Raw genomic sequence first — 23,213 nt, 5'->3', positions numbered from 1 at the left:
GTTGGATTTTGAGAAAATTACAGGCTTTTACGTGCGCCTTATAGTGCGTAAAATACAGTAATTCTGGGCCCCCCCCAACTCTGGGCCCGGGACAACAGACCCGTTTGTCCCCCCTTGTCGGCGGGCCTGCCCAACTATGTCAAAGACTGCCCTATCTCTCAATGATAAAGAATCCTTTTGAAAATTCATGGATCCAGACAGTGATCTGTATCATCACCAAAATTTATTGGATTCTAAGTGAGCCCAAGACTAGAGCCATATGAAATCCGTGTTAACGGAATCGCAGAAATTACCAATAAAAATGGAATTAGAATAAAACGCGGAATGTTGCGGAATTCGTTCTAATCTGGCCTGAAATTCAGTTTTCGGGAGAAAATGGAACCTTATAGTGCAAAGCAAACATGCCGGGGGGACCGCCCGAGCTGCTGCAACGTGTACATCACTTCCACAGCGCTGCTAACATGCTAAAGCTGCATTCACACCGCTAAATGCTTTCCACAATGTTGCGTCAAAATACAATTGAAAACAAATGTGAACGCGCGTTGCAGCCGCGACGTGACGTGATGCAACAACACGATGTCCAGGTGAGCTGCTCCCTCCCCTCTCACACATTCAAAAAAGTTCCGAAACGCCACGCTAAGCGCTAAATACAGAGCAGAAGAGTACACGGACTTCTATGCCTCAGGGGAAAAGCTTTTTTGTAAATGCTGTCAACGTACTGTGGACTGGACTCACAAAGACACATGCGACTAATTGAAAAGTATTTCTTTGTTGCAGGACTTTAAACATTAAATGGACTGTTATATCCTATTAAATTGTGGACATTTATTCATTTCCACTTACCAGACACCTTTTTTTTATGGTAAAAATGAGCATAAAAAACAAAATACCAAATTCAGAAATATTAAAACGGAAAAAACGGAATTTGGGAAAAAATAAAACAGAATTGGGGAAAAAATAAAACAGATTTCATATACCTTTACCCAAGACCCACCTTTCCACAAAGTTTCATTGCAATACGTCCATAACTTTTTCCGTAATGTTGCTAACAAACCAACCAACAAACCAACAAACCGACGTGATTACATAACCTCCTTGGCGGAGGTAATAAAGATTGTTGATTTTTGATTCATCTGTAAGCCTGTAGGGTTTTTTTTTTTTTTTTTTTTAAATCTACCATCATAAAGACCAGAAAAAAACCTTAAAAGAGGATTTTATCCAAAAGATGCTGGATTATCATGAACGTCACAGACCTCTTCTCCAGTGACTGTTGGATGGTGAGGTATGCCCACAGACGCTCAATAAAATCTCCAAAGATGTACTCATCATTGGGGTACATTGCTGTCCAGTCCAGAGCACTGGCCTGGCCTTTCACCTTGTAGTCTCCTTCAGACTAACAGCCGGAAAACAGAAGAGAAAGAGCAGAGCAGTGAGCAAGCATTCACTTTCTCAGGATTCTTCTGTCTCTGTATTCCCGCCAATGCCGTTGCCTCACCCCCTGGCCGAGCACTTCTACTAAGAAGTTATCCAGGTTGTTGTCTGTCAGCCGCCCAGCCACCACAATCTCTGAGCCGTTAAACAACTGGACAAAGTTGTTGGTGGTCAAGAAGTCAACTGCATTGTCAGGATAGCGCAGGTCCACATCTAAAAGCAGAGGACTGGCCACTTCTTCATAGAAACCCTGGAAGAAACAAAAGTAAACTCTTCAACACATGTTATAGAACAAATCAGATCTGGAAAGATGAACGAATAAAGACTCTCGATTCTTCACCTGGAGCTGCAGTGTTGCATCTGAAGCTTCATAGATCCTACGAGCCATTCCTCTGTTTTCTCTGCTCATCACATCCAGAAAGTTGTAATCCACATCATTTCCAAATCCCAAACAGTACAGTGACATCTTTTCTCCCATGGCCGAGCCAACATTCGACTGCACATAAGATGATCCTTCATAGGTAAAGTTCAGAGCAAAGATGAACATAATGTGAAATGGAAGATTAAGTTGTCAGAATCAATGTTGTGTGTATCAAACAGTGCATACACACTCCATCAACTTACCACCATCTGGCATCCCATCAGTCAGTAAAATGATCATATCAGTGCTTCTCTCAGGGAGTCTGTTCTCCTGTCGGCCTTTTTTCAGCATGTCTATTCCTCTTAATACTCCAGAAGTCATGCCTGTTGCTAAAAAGAAAACACACACACATGAAATTATCTTTGTTGTAATTTGTAGTATAATAGTACATGTTTTTGAGTTGTTGCTGTTGTCTTTTAATTTACTAACATCCCCTGGCATCTATTGTCCTGATATAGTTCATGGCATCAGACACATTTTGCTTGGTTGCTTTGGTGAGTGATTCCTTCCAGACTTCAGTTACACTGTCGAACGGGACGAGAGCAAAGTGGTCCTCTTCGTCCAGGTCTTTGAGGATGGCCAGCATTGCCTCTCGTGTCTATACACACACACACACACACACACACACACACACACACACACACACACACACACACACACACACACACACGAAGTAAACTGAAATCTGTGTTTGTTTGAGCCTTTGAGCCATCATCAGTGTGTAAATCTCTCACCTGTTGCATCTTCGTTCCACTCATTGATCCGCTCCTGTCAATGACAAACACCACATTCTTTGGCACTCTAGGGAGCACTGGTGGAGCAAAGAAGTGCACAAAGTATCCGTTCACAATCTGAAAAATGTAAGAAACAGCTGGAGTAAATCAGAAAGAATGGCAGAATATGAAACAAAATCTTTTTTTTTTTTGTCATTCAGACTTTTTTTTTTGTACAACCACAATTTCAAAAAGCTGAAATATGTTGTAAACATGTAAATGATTTGAAAATGCAGTTCACCTAATTTCCACACCACCTTATTCAACACAGAGTGCCTGGAGGCAGAAGGTGATTCCAACAGACTGTTTTCATCCATCTTTTGAACTGATTTAATTGGTTTCACTTTATTATTAAAATTAAAGCCGCAAGCGGCATTGGTCTGGACCGAGCCTCCTTGCCGGCCCGTGACTGAGACGTCCACCCACTAACATGGGAGCTGTTAGCATCTGTAATTCACTAAAATGGAGCTGTTAGCTTCTCCCATCTGCTTTTGAGAGTCACTGAATGAAGGCACTGAGTATCAGAGTTTGATTGACAGCTGCTGTCAGCTGTGTAACTGCACTGTACGGCCATATATGGTAATGTCAGTTAGAGTGGAGAGAGGAGAAAATTAAAGTTTCTCTTTGGGAAACAACTGCTCCTTGTTCCTTTCCTGTTTTGCAAAACTGAACAAAAAATATCATGTTTGATAGGAAAATTAGTTGTCTTTCAGTTGGTGAGGCTTTCAGAGCAGTCAGACTTTTAGTTTCGACTGTAGAGGCCTCAGTTTGTGGGAAGCGCGAGATTTTTTCCCATCCGGCTCCATTATAACTGAGAGCAAAAAAACTGCAGAGCGCACACCTTTTCATACCTGTGAAAACGTACATATATCATGATATTTTTCGCACTTATGTGACATCATTGTTCGGAAGGACCTGGTGACGCTTTTCGTGTGCTCAATTTGTTGATAGGAGTGACGGTTTAGCCACAGTCGACGCTTGTTTGAGGTGCTGAAAAAAGGCGAATTTTCGTCCTTTTTTCCCATTATAACGGATGAGCGCAGGAGCAAGGCAGGATTTCAGCCTTCAAACTTTGAACGCTAATAAAGTCCACACCGTTAGACTTCTGAGAAAGTTGTTCACAACTTTTGTAGAGAATTTTGTCCTCTATCACGATGCGTGACTCTGACGTCTGTATGACAAACGGTCTCGGAGGAGATCATTTTTTCATCAAGAGTGATTTTGACCAAAATTTTACTTTGAAAGGGAAATCGCGGACTTCCTGTTGGATTTAGGTCAGGAGTGTCAGCACTTGAAATGTAGATCTTGATGAGACGAACGCGTGAAGGTTGGTTTGATCTCTGTACGACATTCCTGTGGGCCGTAGCGACTGTTTTAGACGTTTTTTGGGATATAGGTGGCGCTAGAGAGCTGATTGTGGTTGTTTTTGGATTTTATAAAATTTTTCGCCGGTCATGATGTGCATGCCAAATTTAGTGAGTTTTCATACATGTTTAGGGGGTCAAATTGGCGTTTATTTGGGCGTTAGTATAATAGAGGAGAACAACAATAAACGGACGAATAACAATAGAGACCTTGACCTCCGGGCATGGTGGCCTTCGTCGTATAGTTTATAGAAGCTACAGCAGTTTTATATGTATGTATGTATATATATATATATATATATATATATATATATATATATATATATATATATATATATATATATATATACATACACACACACATATATATATTTATACACACACATATATATGTGTGTGTATATATATATATATATATATATATATATATATATATATATGTATGTATGTGTGTGTGTGTATGTATATATATATATATATATATATATATATATATATATATATATATACAGTGGTGGGCGCAGTCCGCTAATCAGCTAACCACTAATTAGCGAAGCTAGTGTTTTCATTAGCGGATTAGCTGTTCAGCTAATTTTGAAAAACATTAGCGGACTAAATTTACACATTAGCGACTCTGGTTTCCGAGGGTACTTGAACACCTCTCGTACGTGCTTCCATTACTGTGCAAAGTAATGAAAAGTCTCTTCTCTGCGGTTAAAAAAAATGCTGAAAATTGTTTCGAAAAAACATGGATTTTGTAATGCATATAACTCCCGATCCGTTTGTCCGATTGAAACGATTCAAAAACTGTTAGAAAGCCCTGGAACTCAAGATTCCGGGGATATTTGAATGACTCACGTACGTGCTTGCTTACGGTTATTGTTAGCTTCGGCTAAATCTTTTAGCAGTTTATCGGTTTAGCGTTATCGAAGCTAACTTTTCAGTTAGCGGAAGAACGGTTATCGAAGCTAACTTTTTGGTTAGCTGTGCCCACCACTGTATATATACACATATATCACACACACACACACATATATATATATAAGTACTGTAGAGACCTAGGCTTTAAATCATTTACCTATCTGTACAGAGCTGGGGTTTGTTATGTCTCAGATTATGCAGCAGGGTCTGGGGTTTTAAAGAACAGACCAACCCTGACCAACTCTGACACAGTTCAACACAGAGCGATTCGCTCTTTTTTGAGAGTTCATAAACGCACTCCAATAGCTGCTATGTGTGGAGATCAATCAATCAATCAATCAATTAAATTTATTTTTGTATAGCCCAGTATCACAACAACAGTTGCCTCAGAGGGCTTCAAGATGTTACATTGATTGGTAAAAATAAAAACCGTGAATAAGTATAATATTAATATGTCAAATTCACAGTAGCGAGACAAAACGAAGCAACCACCGCCTTAGACCCTCACATCCGGCAAGAAAAAACTCCAAAAACCCAGTGGGAAAAGAAGAAATCTTGGGGAGAACCACAGTATGGAGGGATCCCTCTCCCAGGGATGGACAGCTTTGGCAACAGCTAGCATGAGACAATAAAAAGTAAAGCCTAGGACTATGTTGAGTACAGTCCGTTGGACGGTCCAGCATAGGAACTACAGATCTCAGAGGAGATATAGGCTGGAAACCATCAAATGTTAGACATAAATGTGAAATGCTGCGTCTTTGGAACATATTGGTAAATATGCCAGAGGACAGACTGATGTGGAATAATGCTTTGTTTTCAAAGTTCTCAGGAACACAGTGTGAAGGCCGCTCTGTTTTGTCTGAAGTCACTTGGAAACAGCGTCTGCTAGTCTCGTGAGATCTAGCTATATGACCTGGCATGGCCGGAAGTCCTGCCAGAGTCGGGTTGGATTCTCTCCGGAGCAACAGCCTTGCTCTCAATCAGCTGATTTGTGTGTGCTTCCTCTGCAATCCTCAATAAATCCTCCTTGTGCAGGGTCAACACCTTGACTTGTCATCTTTGGCTCTGATTCACCAAAAATTCCACAACAGTTTGGGGGCTCGTCCGGGATCTAAATACAACATAAACGAAGTGAGTGCAAATGTTTCCTCTGTTAAATATTTAACTCAGGAAGTAATGCCTTACCTGTGGGGATGTTTGACTAGATAAAAGAACTATTTCATAGTTGATTGGAATTGTAAAAGCAAATTTCTAAACATAAAGAGCCAAAGATGTCCCTAAATTTTTGATTGATTCTTATCAATCAATTGCTAATGATTAGTAACAATTGGGTTGTAATAATAATTTAATTCTAACTTGGAACTGTGGCTGAGAGAGCTTAGGAAGAGTTTCTAGACTTGGAGTCTGGACGGCCCTGGGGGCCACTGGCGTGGAAGGGCTGAGTCCCTGAAGCGACTTTGTTTTCACTCGGATTGGATCCGATCCGAGATTGACGCACCGCAGAGCTTGGGGGGTATCTTAATATAGCCTCTTCACCAGGGCGGGCCTGGTGCATGTAACAGAAGGGTTGATGATTTCCCTAACGGGCTGACCTGCACTGTTGCAACTGTGGGTGGCGTCGCGTGTGGAAGTTTCTACTGGTGAAACTTTTTGAAAACGTGGTGAGTGTGATTCTGCAGGTCACACCTCACGACTCTGACTCTCTCTTTCACGTTAAAAGAAAAGGGGGTAAATAAAGAAGAAGGTCATGATGCTGGGAGGTTGTTTAGGTTTGTAGAGGACATGTGTTGCTGTTTGTGTTGCTGTTTTGTGTGCAGTTATTGTTTGTGCTAAACGTTTGGTAAACACCAAAGTGTTAAGCATAGGAAAAGAAGAGACAGGAAGTAGAACAGCACGGCGTGGTCTGATCCCGTTGAAAGTTTTCAGCAACTATTCGATAAGTTCACACCGGTCAGGGTGGTCGGCAGGACCAAGATATTGGAATGTTTAGAAGAGTCACAATCTACGGCCCGAGCGATGATTTCTGGCTGGTTACGCAGACAACCGAGTGATCTGAGAACACCGAGAGAATTAAAGTTTACTTTAATGCATGGTGGTTTTGATTTGCTGGTTCTGTGTAAAACACGGATTGCGACTCCTCACTCGTGCCACAAAACCGGTTGTTGAAGAGAAGTGTGAGGATAGAAATGCTGAAGAGAGAGAGGCAGGCAAAGAGAGAGAGAAAGAAAGAGAGAGGCAGAGAGAGAGACAGAGGTAGAGAGCGATAGAGTGAGAGATAGACAGAGAGAGAGAGACAGGATAGAGAGAGAGAGACAGAAGAGAGAGAGACAGAGAGAGAGACAGAACAGAGAGACAGAAGAGAGAGAGACAGAACAGAGAGACAGAGTGAGAGAGACAGAACAGAGAGAGAGACAGGCAGGGTGAGAGAGACAGAACAGAGAGAGAGACAGAGAGAGAGAAAGACAGAGAGGTGGAGTGAAGTGAAGAGATGAAGAGTTTGATGAACAGGGAGGAAGAACAGGAAGTTAAGAAAAATAAGCAGGGATTTAACCAAAGGGAAGGTTTCAACCTGTTTGTTTTGTTTCCTGCTTTTTACCTGTTTAAAATAAGGAATCCATCAATGAGTCAACAAATTTGCTTGTTGAACATGTAATCTACTCCACTATTTTTAACCTCAAGTCTACTGTGGACACCCAAGATTTGAATTTATATTCAAATTTTTCAATCTAATAGCCTGTCTGATCACGACGGGGTTGATTAATCTATGATGTGATTGATGATTGGTTCTCTGAGAGAGATTCACTCTGCAATCTTAAAACTTGATTAATCTAAAAATCGAATTCATCTGCAGATTAAACCAAAATAAAGGAAAAACAGTAACCTTTTCCGAAAGAGAGGGAATACAATAGAAATAGATTCCTGCTTATATCTACATTTGGTCACAAGACAAGCTGGTCCTTCGATCGCTCCGAAGATCTTGAGCATGCTGGTCAGGTAGTTGGCCACGCCCCCCACAGCAGCCGATTGGCCGGCCTCCTGCTGCTCTTCCTGGACGCCATGTAGCCGTTCGCCTGGCTCACCAGCAGCCGCAGCTCCTCCAGCGCCGCCTGGGTGTCCAGGTTATCACACAGCGCCTTGTGCACGGAGCGCTTCCTGTCAGAGAAGCTGTCGTTCAGCTCCACCTCGGCCGCCTCCCACTTCTCGAACTGCTCCGAGGCGTCGGCCGGCGCTCGCAGGACGTCCTTCACGTTCAGGAAGAACTCGTTGAGGAACCTCTCGTACTGCACGGCCGACTCCATGGTGTTGGAGGAGTAGTCCAGCGTGTCTTTCCAGGAGTGCATGAGGAACGCCAGGCGCAGCTGCCGGGCGGTGTTCTTGGACAGGGCGTCCTTGATGGTGATGAAGTTCTTGAGGGACTTGGACATCTTGCAGCCGGCGATGGTCAGGTGACCCGTGTGCAGGAAGTAGCGCACCCAGTGGTCGTTCTAGAAGAAGGCCTCGGACTGGGCCAGCTCGGTGTCGTGGTGAGGGAAGCGCAGGTCGAATCCGCCGCCGTGGATGTCCATGGACTCCCCCAGGATGGACCCGGCCATGGCCGAGCACTCGATGTGCCAGCCGGGACGGCCCTTGCCCCAGGGCGAGTCCCAGGACAGCTCTCCGGGTTTGGACGCCTTCCACAGGGCGAAGTCGTTCTGCGACTTCTTCTTGCTCAGCCGGTCGGCCGAGACGCTGAGGTCGCCCTCTCCCTCCTGCAGGGCCCTGATGTCCCCCACCGCCTCGGGGACCAGCTTGGCGTAGGAGTGCAGTGGACTGGAATCGAACCGGGACGTGTCGAAGTAGACCGAGCCGTTGGACTCGTACCCGTAACCGAAGTCGACGATCTCAGGGACGTATTCACTGACCCGGGTCAGGACGTCTGGAGGGAGGACGTTGAGAGCGTCCATGTCCCGGTGGAACTCGTCCTCCCAGTGTCTCGGCAGGGTGGAGAAGATGGAGTTCTCCGTCACGCTGCTGCCGAGCTGCTGGTCCAGCCAGTCGGCCAGCAGGTCCCCGGAGCGGTCCAGCAGGGCCTGAGCCAGAGGTTGGACCTCGGCGGCGGCGGCCCGGCGCTCCAGGGCGTCCTGCAGCGGCTGCAGGGCGGCGGAGACGGCGGCGTCCAGACGCTCCAGCATCTGCTTCTTATCGGGGTCGGCGGTGGAGGACAGGACGGCCTGGAAGGGCTCTCTGGCTGTCAGGACGTCCTTCAGGACGTTTTCAGCAGGAAGCTTCTTCTTCTTGTACTCCTCCAGCAGGAAGTTCTGTCGAGCTCGCTTGATGATCTTGTCGTCGATGTCGGTGATGTTCATGCAGTACAGGACGTCGTACTTGAAGTAATCCCTCAGGATCCGCCGCAGGATGTCGAAGGAGATGTAGGACCTGGCGTGGCCCATGTGCGAGGCGTCGTACACCGTCGGTCCACAGCAGTACCACGTCACCTTGTTCCCTCTCTGAGGAACGAACGGTTCCTTGGTCCTGGTCAGGCTGTTGTACAGTCGCAGCTGCGGGCCGGCAGTTCCCTCTGGAGGACTCCAGGGAGGCTGGACCCGCTTCCCTTTACCTGAGTCTCCGGAGGTGGACATTTCCCCGCGGTGCCGGTTTTCTGGATGCTGATGCAACAGTAACGTGTCCGGAAGACTAAAAAGATTTTCAACTGGGAAATATCAAAGGTATCTCCTTGGGCCAGCGAAGTGAGATCTTTGTTTTCCAATTGTGATCAGTCATATGTACTTCACAACAGATTACGTTGTAATATTAAAGAGTTAAAACATATATTCTTGAAAGAATATAAAGAAAAATGGTTTTCAGAAATATGGAATAAACCCAAATTAAGAACTTATTGCCTTAAAAAAAACAAATATGACGTTGAAAAATATGTTAAACAAAATCTATCCAAAACCTAAAGATCTCTCTGCATCCAGTTACGTTTTGGTACTTTACCTCAGGCCATACAAACAGACAGGTTTAGAGGTGAACCTGAGGAACAGAGATTGTGCCTGCTCTGTGACTTAAAACAAACTGAGGATGCGATTCATTTCATGTTCCATTGTCCTCTCTATGATGAACTCAGGAGCTTGTTTTTTGAAAAAATGAGTTTGTCTTGTAATAATTTCTTTTTCTGAAATGATTCCGATAAACTGAAAATATGTTTTAGAAAGGGAGTTTTTCATACAGTCAACTTTATTTGTAAAGCTTGGGAAAAGAGAAAAAATGTATTGTATATTTTATTGCACACTATGCAATGCTGTATATGTTTAGTGTCTCATAAGCCCATGTGAGCTGGGCACATTGAGTGGATGACACTTTAATAAAATTCATTCATTCATATATATGTATACATATATATATATATATATATATATATATATATATATATATATATATATATATATATACAGGGCCGGCTCTAGGCATAGGCGAACTAGACGGCCGCCTAGGGCGCTACGTCCCCGGGGGGGCGCCGCGGTCGTACAAGGGGCGCTACGATGCTCCGTGTTCCGTGTGCCCAGCTCTGCAGCGGTCTGATGCACAGCGGTCCTCGGTGCTCCTCGGCACAGATCGGTATCGTTCGGCATCGCTGCTCAGCAACCCCCCCCCCCCCCCCCCCCCCATATATATATATATATATATATATATATATATATATATATATATATATATATATATATATATATATATAGGGGTGTCCTCAGATAGTTGATGATTCAGTGATTGTTGGAAGGGGCCTGATTCGACTGCCAATCACGCAATCGAAGCATCGAAAAAATGTGGTTATTAAACGAGGACCATTCCATTACAGCTGTATGGGGGTGCTGAATGGCTGATTTTACATAGAATTGCTTGTTTTTTTTCCAGATAAACATGATATAAAGCCTATTTGATATACATGTTAGCCTATCAAATACACTGTGGAAAAAATTACTTAACTTGTAGTTTTATTCAATATTCTATCCATTTAGTGTTTGTGAATGAACCACCATGGTGAGTGGCACAATCCGATTTTGTGCAGAGCTCCATCACAGAGCAGCATCTCGGTGGTGATTTGGCTTAACTTTAAAAGGCTCAAAATGTCGAAGAAAAAAAAAAAACAGAACTTCAGACCAAGTCAAAGATGATACAAAAAAAGTCAAATGCAAATTATGTCCTTTCATATCACTTCACAACATGGCTTTCCACCTTAAACTGGTAAGTAGCCGGATAATTGGGCTAATAAAAGACGGTTCTGTTACTCAATTCTCATTTTTATTGCTGACTTTTATTTTGTTAAATTGTAATATTTTAGGTGATTTTTTTATTATTATTTTTATTTATCTAAAAGGCTAATTCTATTTAATTTAGTGTTTGTTTTTGCATGGATGTTGCGCTGCGAAACGGACCGACACAGATCAATTAAGCCTATTTCATTTAATTTGAGCAGATAATATGAGAAATTGTTTAGCCAAAAAATCTGAGCTTGTCTGCAGAGCCAATAGATATAAATGCCCGTTTGTTAGAAGTGGGTTTGGTTATGGTCATTTGAACTATACTTCATTTGTTTGATGTTTAGAGTTACGACACTTTGTTCCAGTCTGTGTTTCAGTGTGTAGGGAAAAAAAATAAGTGTTGTTTAACCTGCCTGCGCTGTTTTTTTTTTTTTTTTTTTTTTTAATTATTATTATTATATTAGTGCAATCAGGGCCGGCTGTAGGCATAGGCGCCCCAACACTCCGTGTGCGCACTGCTCTGCTGCTCCGACGCCCGTGTAGGCATGCTCTGCAGCCAGACAAGATGATAGATTCGACTGTCAGTCGACTATTGGCAGGATCGGACGAGTCAGATTCGACTATGGAAATTCTTAGTTGGGGACACCTCTATATTATAGCTGGGCCGTTAACGGCGATAACGTGCTGCGTTATTGCGAGAGTCTTAAGGCCTCAGTATACTTCCCCGTCGCCGCTACGTCGTTCCTACGACGTAGACGTCGTAGCCCTACGACGGGCTACGTCGGGCTACGTCGGGGCTTGACGTGCGCCTCCCGAAAATTGTGACTTCGCGTCGTTTCGACGCGTGGTGACGTGAACGTCGAGGGCTGTGATTGGTCCGCTTTCGCGTTGTTTATAGAATAAAGTAGAACTCACCCGAAATGCTTTTCTGATCCGAACAGTGCTTCGGGAGAAATTGAGATCCAAAATTGAGCAGCGCACATCCCCATACTGTTAGCAGTGTTAGCAGTGTTAGCACTGTTAGCAGACGGGGCTACGTGTATAGCCGCTCCGAAAACGGCTTTAATCGTCCAAAAGCTCATTAGTTTCACCAATATTTCATCACGGTCTGCTCAGCCTCTCCTCCACCACAGACCGGTGTCACCAGATATGTCATATATGCAGATATATGTTCGGTAAATGCACGCGTGTCTAGATACTTATGTCTAGAAATCTATGTGTATAGATCTATGTCTAGGTAAAGCCGGAGCTACGGAAGCCGCATTGTTGTTGTGACTGCTAGCGGCTTGGCAGAGGAGGGCGTTCCCTTGACGCAGGAGCAAGATATGTTCAGTAGCGGCGTAGGGTTGCCGGCGTAGGAACGCCGTGGCGGCGACGGGGGAGTATACTGAGGCCTTTATCCCACCACAACAAAAATGTCGCCGTTAATCTAATCTGTCCAGTGCCAGAGCCCAAGAGTCACACCGCGCTCCAGCTGAGCGTCAAAAATACACACATGCGCGCTTTCAGCGGTAAAATACGGTCCATTCCTCATTATCTGCCATATTGAACTCGGCTGAATTAATAATATATTATAAATAAGGAGCGCAAATATGAAGAAAATGAAAGTGAAACTTAAATTGCGTGTTTTGTCGGTGCAGCGTTTCGGCCAGCTGGGCGTTTTTCAGGCGGTAAAACCACGCAAAATAAATTACATTTCCCTTCAACACACAATCTGGTTTAATAAAGGTAAATATGAGGCAAAATTCGGCATGACTGAATTTATGCTGTCTTGGAGATAGGATGAAGTTTGAGGAAGTGAGCGCTCATAAGAAACTTCTATTTTTCATCTGCTCTGTTATAACAGAGCAGGTGAAAAATATAAGTTTCAATATATTGGTGGTGGTTTGTGTGTGTGTGTGTGTGTGTGTGTGTGTGTTTGTGTTGGGGGCAATCTTGGTAAAGACTTGGTATTTTAAAGGTGTAATACAACATTTTGATTTCCGGGTGGATCACCTAAATAATTGGTGGGTCTGTTTGTCAATCATTCTGACGAGCTGGTTTCGTAAGGCGGTTCTACGTGCTTGCGCCCAATCAGCTTCTCCCTTTTGCGCATGCGCATTCAGAGTGTTTATGTAGCCGGTGAGCTTCTGAGCTAGTACTTACCGATGGCGAGTCTGACATAATGAAACTGTAACTGTTTTGGAAAAAAAGCTTTATTTATGAGCGAGGCGGATCGCAGAAACTGTAAACAGAGCCGTGCACGCCGGAGAAGAGGAGATCGCGCTCGTACACTTCCGCGTTTCCTGGGAGAAGCAGGAGAGCCGGGCGGATGGTCTGGCGCATGCGCGTTGTTCAAAAAGTGAGTAACAGACGTGGGGCTTCGTCTTTTCGAGAAAATTGTGTATTAGACCTTTAAGCTATTGTAAATCATATTTGATGAATTGTAAAATTATTTATGTAACACACACATTCTGAATGGAATCGGCAGACTTAAGACTGTAAGAAACTGTAAAAACAAAATCTCTAAAGATTGGAATGATATAGACATGTCCACAGTAAAGTCAGTTATTGAAGGAATTGCAAAACCAATCATCTACATCTGCAACTTGTCTTTTCAATCAGGTACATTCCCAGACAAAATGAAAATAGCTAAAGTAATACCACTGTTTAAATCCGGAGATCGACATCAGTTCACAAACTACAGGCCTGTTTCATTACTCCCCCAATTCTCCAAAATACTGGAAAAACTATTTAAGGACAGACTGGATAAATTTATTGAAAAGCACAAACTTATAACGGACAGTCAGTATGGTTTTAGAACGGACCGATCAACATCTCTGGCATTAATGGAATTAATAGAAGAAATCACAGACTGTATGGACAATAAAAAAGTAGCAATAGGACTATTTGTGGATTTAAAGAAAGCATTTGATACCATTGACCATAATATATTAATAAAGAAATTAGATAACTACGGTATTAGAGGAGTCGGGTTGAGTTGGATATCGAGTTACTTAAGAAACAGGCAACAGTTTGTACAGATAGGGAATCATAAATCAAAACTGATGAATATTACATGTGGGGTACCGCAGGGGTCAGTATTAGGACCAAAATTATTCATAATGTATATCAATGACATATGTAGTGTATCTAAATTATTGAAATTTATTCTGTTTGCGGATGACACAAATATTTTTTGTTCCGGTGAGAATTTGCAGCAGATTTTGGAGACCATCACAACAGAAATGAATAAATTAAAACTATGGTTTGATAAAAATAAATTATCATTAAATCTAAGTAAAACAAAGATCATGCTGTTTGGGAGACACAGAATGGATTGTAATGTAGAACTTATAATAGATGATAACAAAATAGAGAGAGTAAGTGAAATTAAATTTCTTGGATTCTGGATTCTGGACAACAAAATCTGCTGGAAACCTCATGTGAGTTACATACGAGCAAAACTGGCAAAATGCACATCAATACTGTGGAAAACTAAACATATCCTGGACATTAAGTCACTTCACACCTTATATTGCACACTTTTTTTGCCATATCTGTCTTATTGTGTTGAGGTCTGGGGAAACAGCTACAGAACCACTCTACAGCCGATATGCACGATACAGAAAAGAGCAGTAAGGATAATAAACAATGCAGGATACAGAGACCACACAAACCCACTATTCATAAAATCACACTTGTTGAAATTCATGGATCTAGTCAAATTCAAAACAGCACAAAGAATGTTCAAAGCAAGAAATAATTTACTGCCAAAAAATATACAGGGGATGTTTGCGGAAAGGGAGGGTGGTTATAATCTAAGAGGAGACCTGAATTATAAAAAACCAAAAGTTCGAACTACACTGAAAAGTATGTGCATGTCAAGCTGTGGAGTGGCTCTGTGGAACAGTCTGGACCCAGAAATAAAACAAAGTAGCAACATAAATCTGTTTAAAAAAAAGTACAAAAAAATATTTCTTAATAAGTATATGGAGGAGGAAGTCTGGAACTCTGGATGATGATAACAAATAGTGTTGAGTATTATACATATAGTGGAAATTGATATATTGCTGTTATACTGTAGTTACAATGGGGGAAATAAGTAATGAACGCATTAACTGTTTTGTCATTACATTTATTTCCAAAGATGCAATTCATGTGACATTTCTTCCAGACACTGGTATTAACTCAAATAATCCACACATGAAAAGAAATCACAACATTCAAATCCATAAATAGTGATTATGTGGAATTAAGTGCAATAACACAGGAAAAAAGTATTGAACACACTATCTGAGACTCGTTTAATACTTTGTGGAGAAACCTTTGTTTGCAATGACTGCTTCCAGACGCTTGTTGTATGTATGAACTAATCGCCCACACTGCTCAGGTGTGATTTTTGCCCATTCCTCCGCACAGATTGTCTTCAAATCCTGAATATTCTTTGGTGCCCTCTGGTGAACCCTTATCTTTAGTTCTTTCCACAAATGTTCGATCGGATTTAAGTCAGGTGATTGACTGGGCCATTCTAACACATTGATTTTCTTTTTTTTAAACCATTCGAGAGTCAACTTTGCCGTGTGCTTCGGATCGTTGTCCTGTTGAAAGGTCCAGCCCCGTCTCATCTTCATCATCCTGGTGGATGGCAGGAGGTTCATCTCAAGAATTTGCCGATAGATGTTTCCATTCATTGCTCCTTCAATTATATGAAGTCTGCCAGTACCACGAGATGAGAAACAACCCCATGCCATGATGTTTCCACCACCAAACTTCACTGTTGGTATAGTGTTATTTGGGTGATGTGCAGTGCCATTTCTCCTCCAAACATGGTGTGTAGTATGACAGCCAAAAAGTTCAATTTTGGTCTCATCTGACCAGACAACATTCTCCCAGTATTCCACAGGCTTATCCAGATGCTGTTTAGCAAACTTTAGACGAGCTTCAACATGCCTTTTTTTGAGGAACGGAGTCTTGCGGGCTGAGCGTCCATAGAGGCCATGGCGGTGGAGTGCATTGCCTATCGTTTTCTCTGTAACACTTGTACCTGCTGCCTCCATGTCTTGCTGGAGTGCTTTCCGGGTGGTCCTTAGCTCTTTGAGAACTCTTCTGACCATCTTTCTGACTCCCTGGTCAGAAATCTTGCGAGGAGCTCCTGTGCGCGGCCTGTTGATGATAAGGTGATGCTTCTTCCACTTGCGGATAATGGCCCCAACGGTGCTTACTGGAATACTCAGATTCTTTGAGATAAGTCTGTAACCAGTTCCATTCTGATGCTGAGCAACAAGCAGGCTGCGAAGGTCTTGAGAGAGCTCCTTGCTTTTACCCATCATGAGATGTGTCTTGTTTGACTACTTGGTGAAAAAACAACCTGTTTATAGGGCCATCAATTAGCACTAACCCAGCTGATGTTGGTTTGCACTTATAGGAAGTACAAAGACTAATTACTTTCAGGTGTGAGATGGTATGGTGCCTTTCCTTGACAAACTATACAGCTTTCCCATGGTGTGTTCAATACTTTTTTCCTGTGTTATTGCACTTAATTCCACATAATCACTATTTATGGATTTGAATGTTGTGATTTCTTTTCATGTGTGGATTATTTGAGTTAATACCAGTGTCTGGAAGAAATGTCACATGAATTGCATCTTTGGAAATAAATGTAATGACAAAACAGTTAATGCGTTCAATACTTATTTCCCCCATTGTATATTATAATTATTCTGTTATATAGTATATATTTATGGGGATAACTATATGGTATGTGTGGGTATATATTATGTATTTATAGGGATATCTGCACGGTATATGTATACATATATTAAGTGATGTCCTATGATGTATGATTTTAAAACTTGTTAATAGTTAAAAAGGGGTAGGAATCTCTAAAAAGTGTTTACTTCTTCCTACTCCTTTTTTCGAACTGTGCTGTTATGTTGTTTTTTTTTGTTGTTTTTTTTTGTTTTTTTTGTTTTTTTCTTTTTCTTTGATTTGCATTGATTTGCATTAACATGTTCGACTTCGAATGAGCCATTTTAATCGCGATTAACTCCAGGATTGGGGTGTGATTAATTGCGATTAAAAAACTCTTATATATATATATATATATATATATATATATATATATATATATATATAAGCTCTTATATATGTATATATGTGTGTGTGTGTGTGTGTGTGTGTGTGTCTGTGTGTGTGTGTGTATATATATATACATATTAATTAGGGCTGGACGTTAATAACGCGTTAACGCACGGCTTCCTTAACGCCGACAAATATTTTCATCAGGCGTTAACGCCCCCCCTCCCCCCCACGCCCCCCCTCCTCCCCCCCACACACACATTGTGCTCCAGCTGAGCGTGAAAAACGCACACACATCTGCTGCGCTTTCTGCGGTGAAACACGGTCCATTCCTCATTATTTGCCATAATGAACTCAGCCGAATTATCAGAAAAATCACGAGGAAAAGGCTGGTATAAAGCACAAAATGAAATAAGGAGCGCAAATATGACAAAAACGAAAGTGAAACTTAAATCGCGTCTTTTGCCGGCAGATCGTTTCGGCCGCTGGGCATTCTTCAAGCGCTGAAAACACGCAAAATAAAGTCAATTTCCATTCAACACACAATCTGTATTAACGAGGCACAATTCGGAGTGACTGAATTTATCCTGCCTTCTCTTTCTGAATGTCAGAAATAGAATGAAGTTTGAGGACGTGTGTGCTCCTAACAAACTTCGTTTTTCCTCTGCTCCTGCTGGTGTGTGTGTGTGTGTGTGTGTGTGTGTGTGTGTGTGTGTGTGTGTGTGTGTGTGTGTGTGTGTGTGTTCTCGTATTTCTATCCTTGTTGGGGCCAAATGTCCCCACAAGGATAGCAAAACGTGGGACGACGTGCCTTGTGGGGACCTTTTTCCGGTCCTAAGTAGGAGAAACAGTGTTTTCTTGACCATGTTGTTGTTACTGAAAAAAGTAAAAGTGCAAAAACATTTCTTTAGGGTTAGGCTTTATTGTGGTGTGGGTTAGGGTTAGGGTAAGGGTCAGGGTTAGGGGCTAGACATGAATGGGAGTCAATGGAAGGTCCCCACAAGGATAGAAATACGAGACTGTGTGTGTGTGTGTGTGTGTGTGTGTGTGTGTGTGTGTGTGTGTGTGTGTTGGGAGGGACAGGGCCGGCTCTAGGCATAGGCGAACTAGGCGGCCGCCTAGGGCGCCACGTCCCGAGGGGGGCACCGCGGTCGTACAAGGGGCGCCACGACGCTCTGTGTTCCGTGTGCCCCGCTGTGCAGCGGTCCGACGCACCGCGCTCCTCGTCCTCGGCGCTGCCCGGCACTGATCGGTATTGTTCGGCATCGCTCCTCAGCGCCCCCGCCCCCGCCCCCCCCCCCCCCCCCCGCTCAACAAATGTCGGGACCGCTCGAAAAACACGCTCCCAAGGGGCGCTCGTCTCGGGCTCGCCTAGGGCGCCTCTGAAGCCCGGGCCGGCCCTGGGGAGGGGGGTGGGTCGGGGGTGGCAATCTTGGTAAAGACTTGGTATTTTACGTTTTTAAGTTACTATAAATCATATTTGATGAGTTGTTAAATTATGCTATTTGCAAAAAAATAAGGTCCCTGTCCCCGACTGGGGGCAGGATGATCATTACAGAGTACTTTTGAATTCATTATTGTTTTATGTGCAAAATGCGATTAATCGCAGAAAAACTATGCGATTAATCACGATTAAGAAATTTAATCGTTGCCCAGCACTATATATATATATGTTTGCACAATTGTTTTTGGTATTCTTACAAATAGCAATACATTTAGTCATGTGGGTGGAATCTTTGAAAGATTTCTGGAGATTAAACAACGGACAGTTCTCATTCAACACGAACATCATTATGTTTTGTCCCTTTGAGACCAAATTTGATTAAATGTGAAGGGGCATGAATTATATTGTCTGAGTCTTTTTTTTTTTTTTTAAGAAGAAAACAAATGACTGGGCTTAAATTTATTTTTCTGAGTTTAAAAAGGCACCATTGAAAATGAATAGAAGAAATATTTAAAAAGAGGTGTTTAAAGTGCTTATTAACAGCTGACCTGAATGTCCCCAAGGTTCTTCTCTCGGTTCACATCATACTTAATGATAAAATCTCCATCAATCAGTGTCCCGTCACAACCTGGACACTTTCTTTGCTGGTCTGTTGTTGGTGAGAAAGAGATGTGTGCCTGGAAAGGAATAAAAAAAAAATGCAGTATTGCATGGGACTCGATGTGAAGAGAACCAAGTGAGACAGATGTGTGAAAAACAGGAGAAAACCATGCAGGATCGTTTACCTTTTTGTCTGAGACGGTTTTCTCCACCAGGGGGAGCAAGTCATTGGACAGGAAGGTTGCGTGGGCATCAACAGAGGAGAGGCCCTGAGGCTCATATATGTTTGTCACAATCTGTTTCACACAAGCAAACACACCAGGTTTGGGACAATAGGTCAGGTCATTAGAGAATAGTTGAATTTCAGGAAAAACTGCAGTTGAAAACATGTTTGACGAAAATAATTAGATATTGGTTTTCACTGTCAAAATAGAAAAGGCCAAATATTGATAGGAGCATAATCTGAAAAAAGTACAAGCTTTTATGTAATTTCCTCATGCTGAAATCTGACGCCAAAAGACACAATCCACATTTAGGCTATATCACACTTATAGAAAAACAAGAAAATGTTCCCGATCAGGTTTCTGATGTCTGTGACTTGTTTGATGAGGATTTGTACATCGAATACATCTTTTATTGATGTATTGATGTATTTTAGTGATCCATGGCTGTTCATGCAGCACTTCCAGATGTGATGGAGTTTATATTGCTGCGTTAACACTTTTCTCACAAGCTGAACTCAGTGAAATCACCTTGAACTCCTGGACGAGAGACTTGGGTTTAACTCGAGTCAGAACCTCATAGAGGCCCAGTTTCCTCTGGAGGAGCTCCTCATACGTCAAAATGAAAGTCACGTTACTTTCTGCTGCTATGTTGACGGACACTGAAAACTTCTCCATTTTTCTTCCAGAGGCTCTATAAGAAAACAGAGAACATCTTGATTCTAGCGACAATGGATTTATTTAATGATATATTTTTTAATTCTTGTTGACTCACTTAACCAGTCCAGCTGTCTGACCAGAGGAAACGGCCTTCTCATACTGTTTCTTTGCTTTTTCTTTCTCCTTAATCTCTCCCACATAGAACCGATTTTCAATTTCCCTGTGAGATTCAGAGAGAAAGAACAAAATCAATGACATTATTAAAGGTTCCACATGCAAAGTGTTCCAAATTGACATTTTTCAATCGGCAACAACAGTTATCATGTCATTCGATTGATGTTTGACTTTGAAATTCAGAATCTTCGCTGAAAACCAAGTAAATCCTACAGTGAACCACCACTGCCGTCCTTTACAGGACAGTGAAATGTGACAAGAAGTAGAGACGAACTCCACCATGTCGATGACAGAAGCAGCAGAGAGGAGACTGACTGACATGCTGAAGTTTGTGATGAATGCGGTCTTCGGCAGCTCCACTTCAAAAAATATTTCCTGGGGCACGTTTGCTTTGTTTAAGGCCTTGGAGGTCATGACGGTGTGGGCAAAGCGAGACGTCACAGTGCAGTCCACTATCACACTGTGTACCTCCACCTGAGGAGACAAAACATCTGAGCATGGAAGGAAAGCCATAAAGCAACTCTGACATTATCCAACGAGGTTCAGACCCAATAAAAGATCATTGAACACGTCTAACAATCTCAGGTTTCTTCTTTCTGGGCTTTGGTTGGCTAGTGTGGTACTTACAAAACTAGTGTTTTGATGAGATTATTATGTTTTGTTTCTGTTTCTCCCATTTTGCTTTATTCTGATGGATTACTAATGAGAGACTGAAGTGCATAATGACATGTTGTTCTCCAAATGGACACAGGGGGGCAGCACCCTCCAGCAGTGTCACTCGGGACCCTTTTGAACGATTGGTGTCCTGCAAATATGTCTAATATTTCCAGAGCACTCCTTTATCTATATATCTGCCAGCGGAGACAGAGCTGGGACCTGGTTCATTAGCCATTAATATATATATATTTATATTAAAAAAAAAAAAAAAAAAAAAAAAACTGTTCTCGCCCTTCCTGGGTGGTATCTCTTTCGAGCTCTCGGGTCCTCTATCAGAGGCCTGGGGGCTTGAGGGTTTTGTGCAGGATATCAGCTGTTCCTAGCACTGTGCTCTTCTGGACACAGATCTCATGTGTCTATATGTAGGCCTATATATTTTTTTCTTTTTTCTTTCATCTGTTCCTTTTTTTCCTTGAACACTAATCCAGTTTGTTAGTTTGTTTGTCAGACTACTTTGTTTGTCAAACTAGAACAGCAGTGTTTGTCTTGAGTAATATGTCCCTGAACACCAGTCTACAAACCAAACCACTGCCATGATCTCAACAAATAGACTTCTGAGTGAGTTGAAACATCAGTTCAACTCGGATCAAAATCATCTGCTGCAGTAGGAATCACAGTAAACATAATAAACATCATGAAATGATATGATGCAATAAGGTACAATATAATACAGTAATGCTATTTGATGCATTATAAATGCCGACTGGTTTAATGTGAGAGTGGCTGAAAATTACTCATTACTACACTGTCTTCAACAATGGATATGTGACTTAAGAACATTGACACCTGTAAATAAATCATTTGGCCATTTAGGTAAAGCAATTAGATTGTTTTTTTGTTTTGTTTTTTACCTCAACATATCTTGTACTTCACGGTGTGTGTATGCTGCCATGTTTCTTTTGTTATATGCACACATTTACATGGAATTAGAATTGAAATATTGGAATAAAATTTACATGATACCATTTTGTTACAATCTACTTAATTTCCTACTATATAAAGAGGCTACTTGGAACTAAAAGACATTAACAAAAATGTTTTATCACAAACAAACAAGTGAGAGCTACTCCTGAAGCACTAATATGTACCAAACGGTTAAAGATCATTCAGATCAGAGATCCTGTCCAAAGGTTTATAACAGTAGACATGAGAACATCTGGCCCAGTATTTGAATCCTTCAGCTTGAGCAATCACCACTGCACCACCTTTTTTTTTAATCAAACTTAGTTCTTCTGATTAAAAATGATCCGTGCAGATATAAATATCTTCACTCACCATCATCTCATTAGTGCTTCTTTTCTGCAACAATAAAGAAAAAACATTACTCTCTGAACATTCCAGACAGAACAACTTTAGACATTTCAATTCTGATTTTATTTTATCTCGTGAGTCCCTCAGTTCACTTCCTCAAAGTGAACACTGCAGCCTACTTTTAATTTCCAACAATGAGTCAAACCAATAACATGCTTACAGTATAACAACAGCAAAAAACAGCTCCTGGCATTACCTGCAGTGATCTGGCAGATCTTCTTGAATCCTGAAAAAGTACAATATTATGATCAACGTCCAAAACATTATCGAGAGATAAAAAACAATTGATGATCTAAATAAATAAACATGAAAGCGAAATCTTTCACACATATTGAAGTGAGAAGTCAGATACATCAGAAAGGTCAGTGGGTTTTAAACCCTTTAGGTATCGAGTGACCCTAAATACTAACCCTAAATACAAGAAGGTTATGGTGTGAAGTTACCTGTGGCTCCTCATCGTCCCTGGAGATGACCAGAGCCCCCGAGGCCAGGCCTGACCAGAGGCAGAAGCAGCTCCACAGCAGCAGCACTCGGACTCCCAACAGTCCAGACATGACCAAACCTCCAGTCAACACTGACTGACTTCAGTCCAGAGCAACCGAGCTCCCTGCCTCGAGGGAGGAACAAAATATGTGTGTGTTTCACTTGACTGATGACCAACTGGACAGAGCTCCAAGTGTGGGCGACTGTGAGGTACAAACCTGCTGCTTTTGAAAATGCGTGACAATATGTCACTACATGAAAAGAGTAATTTTCGTCAGTAAACGGAACTGGAAATGGCCATGAAATTTCAAGTTAACAGCTGTAAACAGTGACTTGCAGTCAACACCGAAAACTACCAAATATTGGCGTGGATGGCTGATCTCTCACCCCCCAA

At 42.1% G+C, this 23,213-nt stretch overlaps 1 protein-coding gene and 1 pseudogene across 1 annotated transcript in view; both read right to left on the bottom strand.

Moving 5' to 3' along the window:
• Positions 1-22,906, bottom strand: part of LOC115387982 (inter-alpha-trypsin inhibitor heavy chain H3-like) — a 39,124-nt gene extending 16,218 nt beyond the window's left edge. The window contains exons 1-14 of the mRNA XM_030090891.1: positions 22,780-22,906; positions 22,533-22,562; positions 22,301-22,324; positions 20,628-20,782; positions 20,250-20,354; positions 20,006-20,168; positions 19,439-19,549; positions 19,202-19,330; positions 2,587-2,703; positions 2,282-2,450; positions 2,056-2,181; positions 1,772-1,944; positions 1,496-1,681; positions 1,254-1,393 (exon numbers count right to left, since the gene is read on the bottom strand). Coding sequence (XP_029946751.1) covers positions 1,254-1,393; positions 1,496-1,681; positions 1,772-1,944; positions 2,056-2,181; positions 2,282-2,450; positions 2,587-2,703; positions 19,202-19,330; positions 19,439-19,549; positions 20,006-20,168; positions 20,250-20,354; positions 20,628-20,782; positions 22,301-22,324; positions 22,533-22,562; positions 22,780-22,890 — 1,739 coding nt within the window. The 5' untranslated portion in view covers positions 22,891-22,906. The remainder of the gene's footprint in view (positions 1-1,253; positions 1,394-1,495; positions 1,682-1,771; positions 1,945-2,055; positions 2,182-2,281; positions 2,451-2,586; positions 2,704-19,201; positions 19,331-19,438; positions 19,550-20,005; positions 20,169-20,249; positions 20,355-20,627; positions 20,783-22,300; positions 22,325-22,532; positions 22,563-22,779) is intronic.
• On the bottom strand, positions 7,585-9,577 carry LOC115388893 (cysteine--tRNA ligase, cytoplasmic pseudogene; annotated as a pseudogene).
• Positions 22,907-23,213: the final 307 nt, after the last annotated feature.

This window comes from Salarias fasciatus, chromosome 5 (genome assembly GCF_902148845.1).
Source record: "Salarias fasciatus chromosome 5, fSalaFa1.1, whole genome shotgun sequence".
In the NCBI taxonomy this organism is placed as follows: Eukaryota; Metazoa; Chordata; class Actinopteri; order Blenniiformes; family Blenniidae; genus Salarias; species Salarias fasciatus.
Note: the sequence above shows the minus strand (reverse complement) of the source record. Positions and strands in the feature narration are given on the sequence as shown.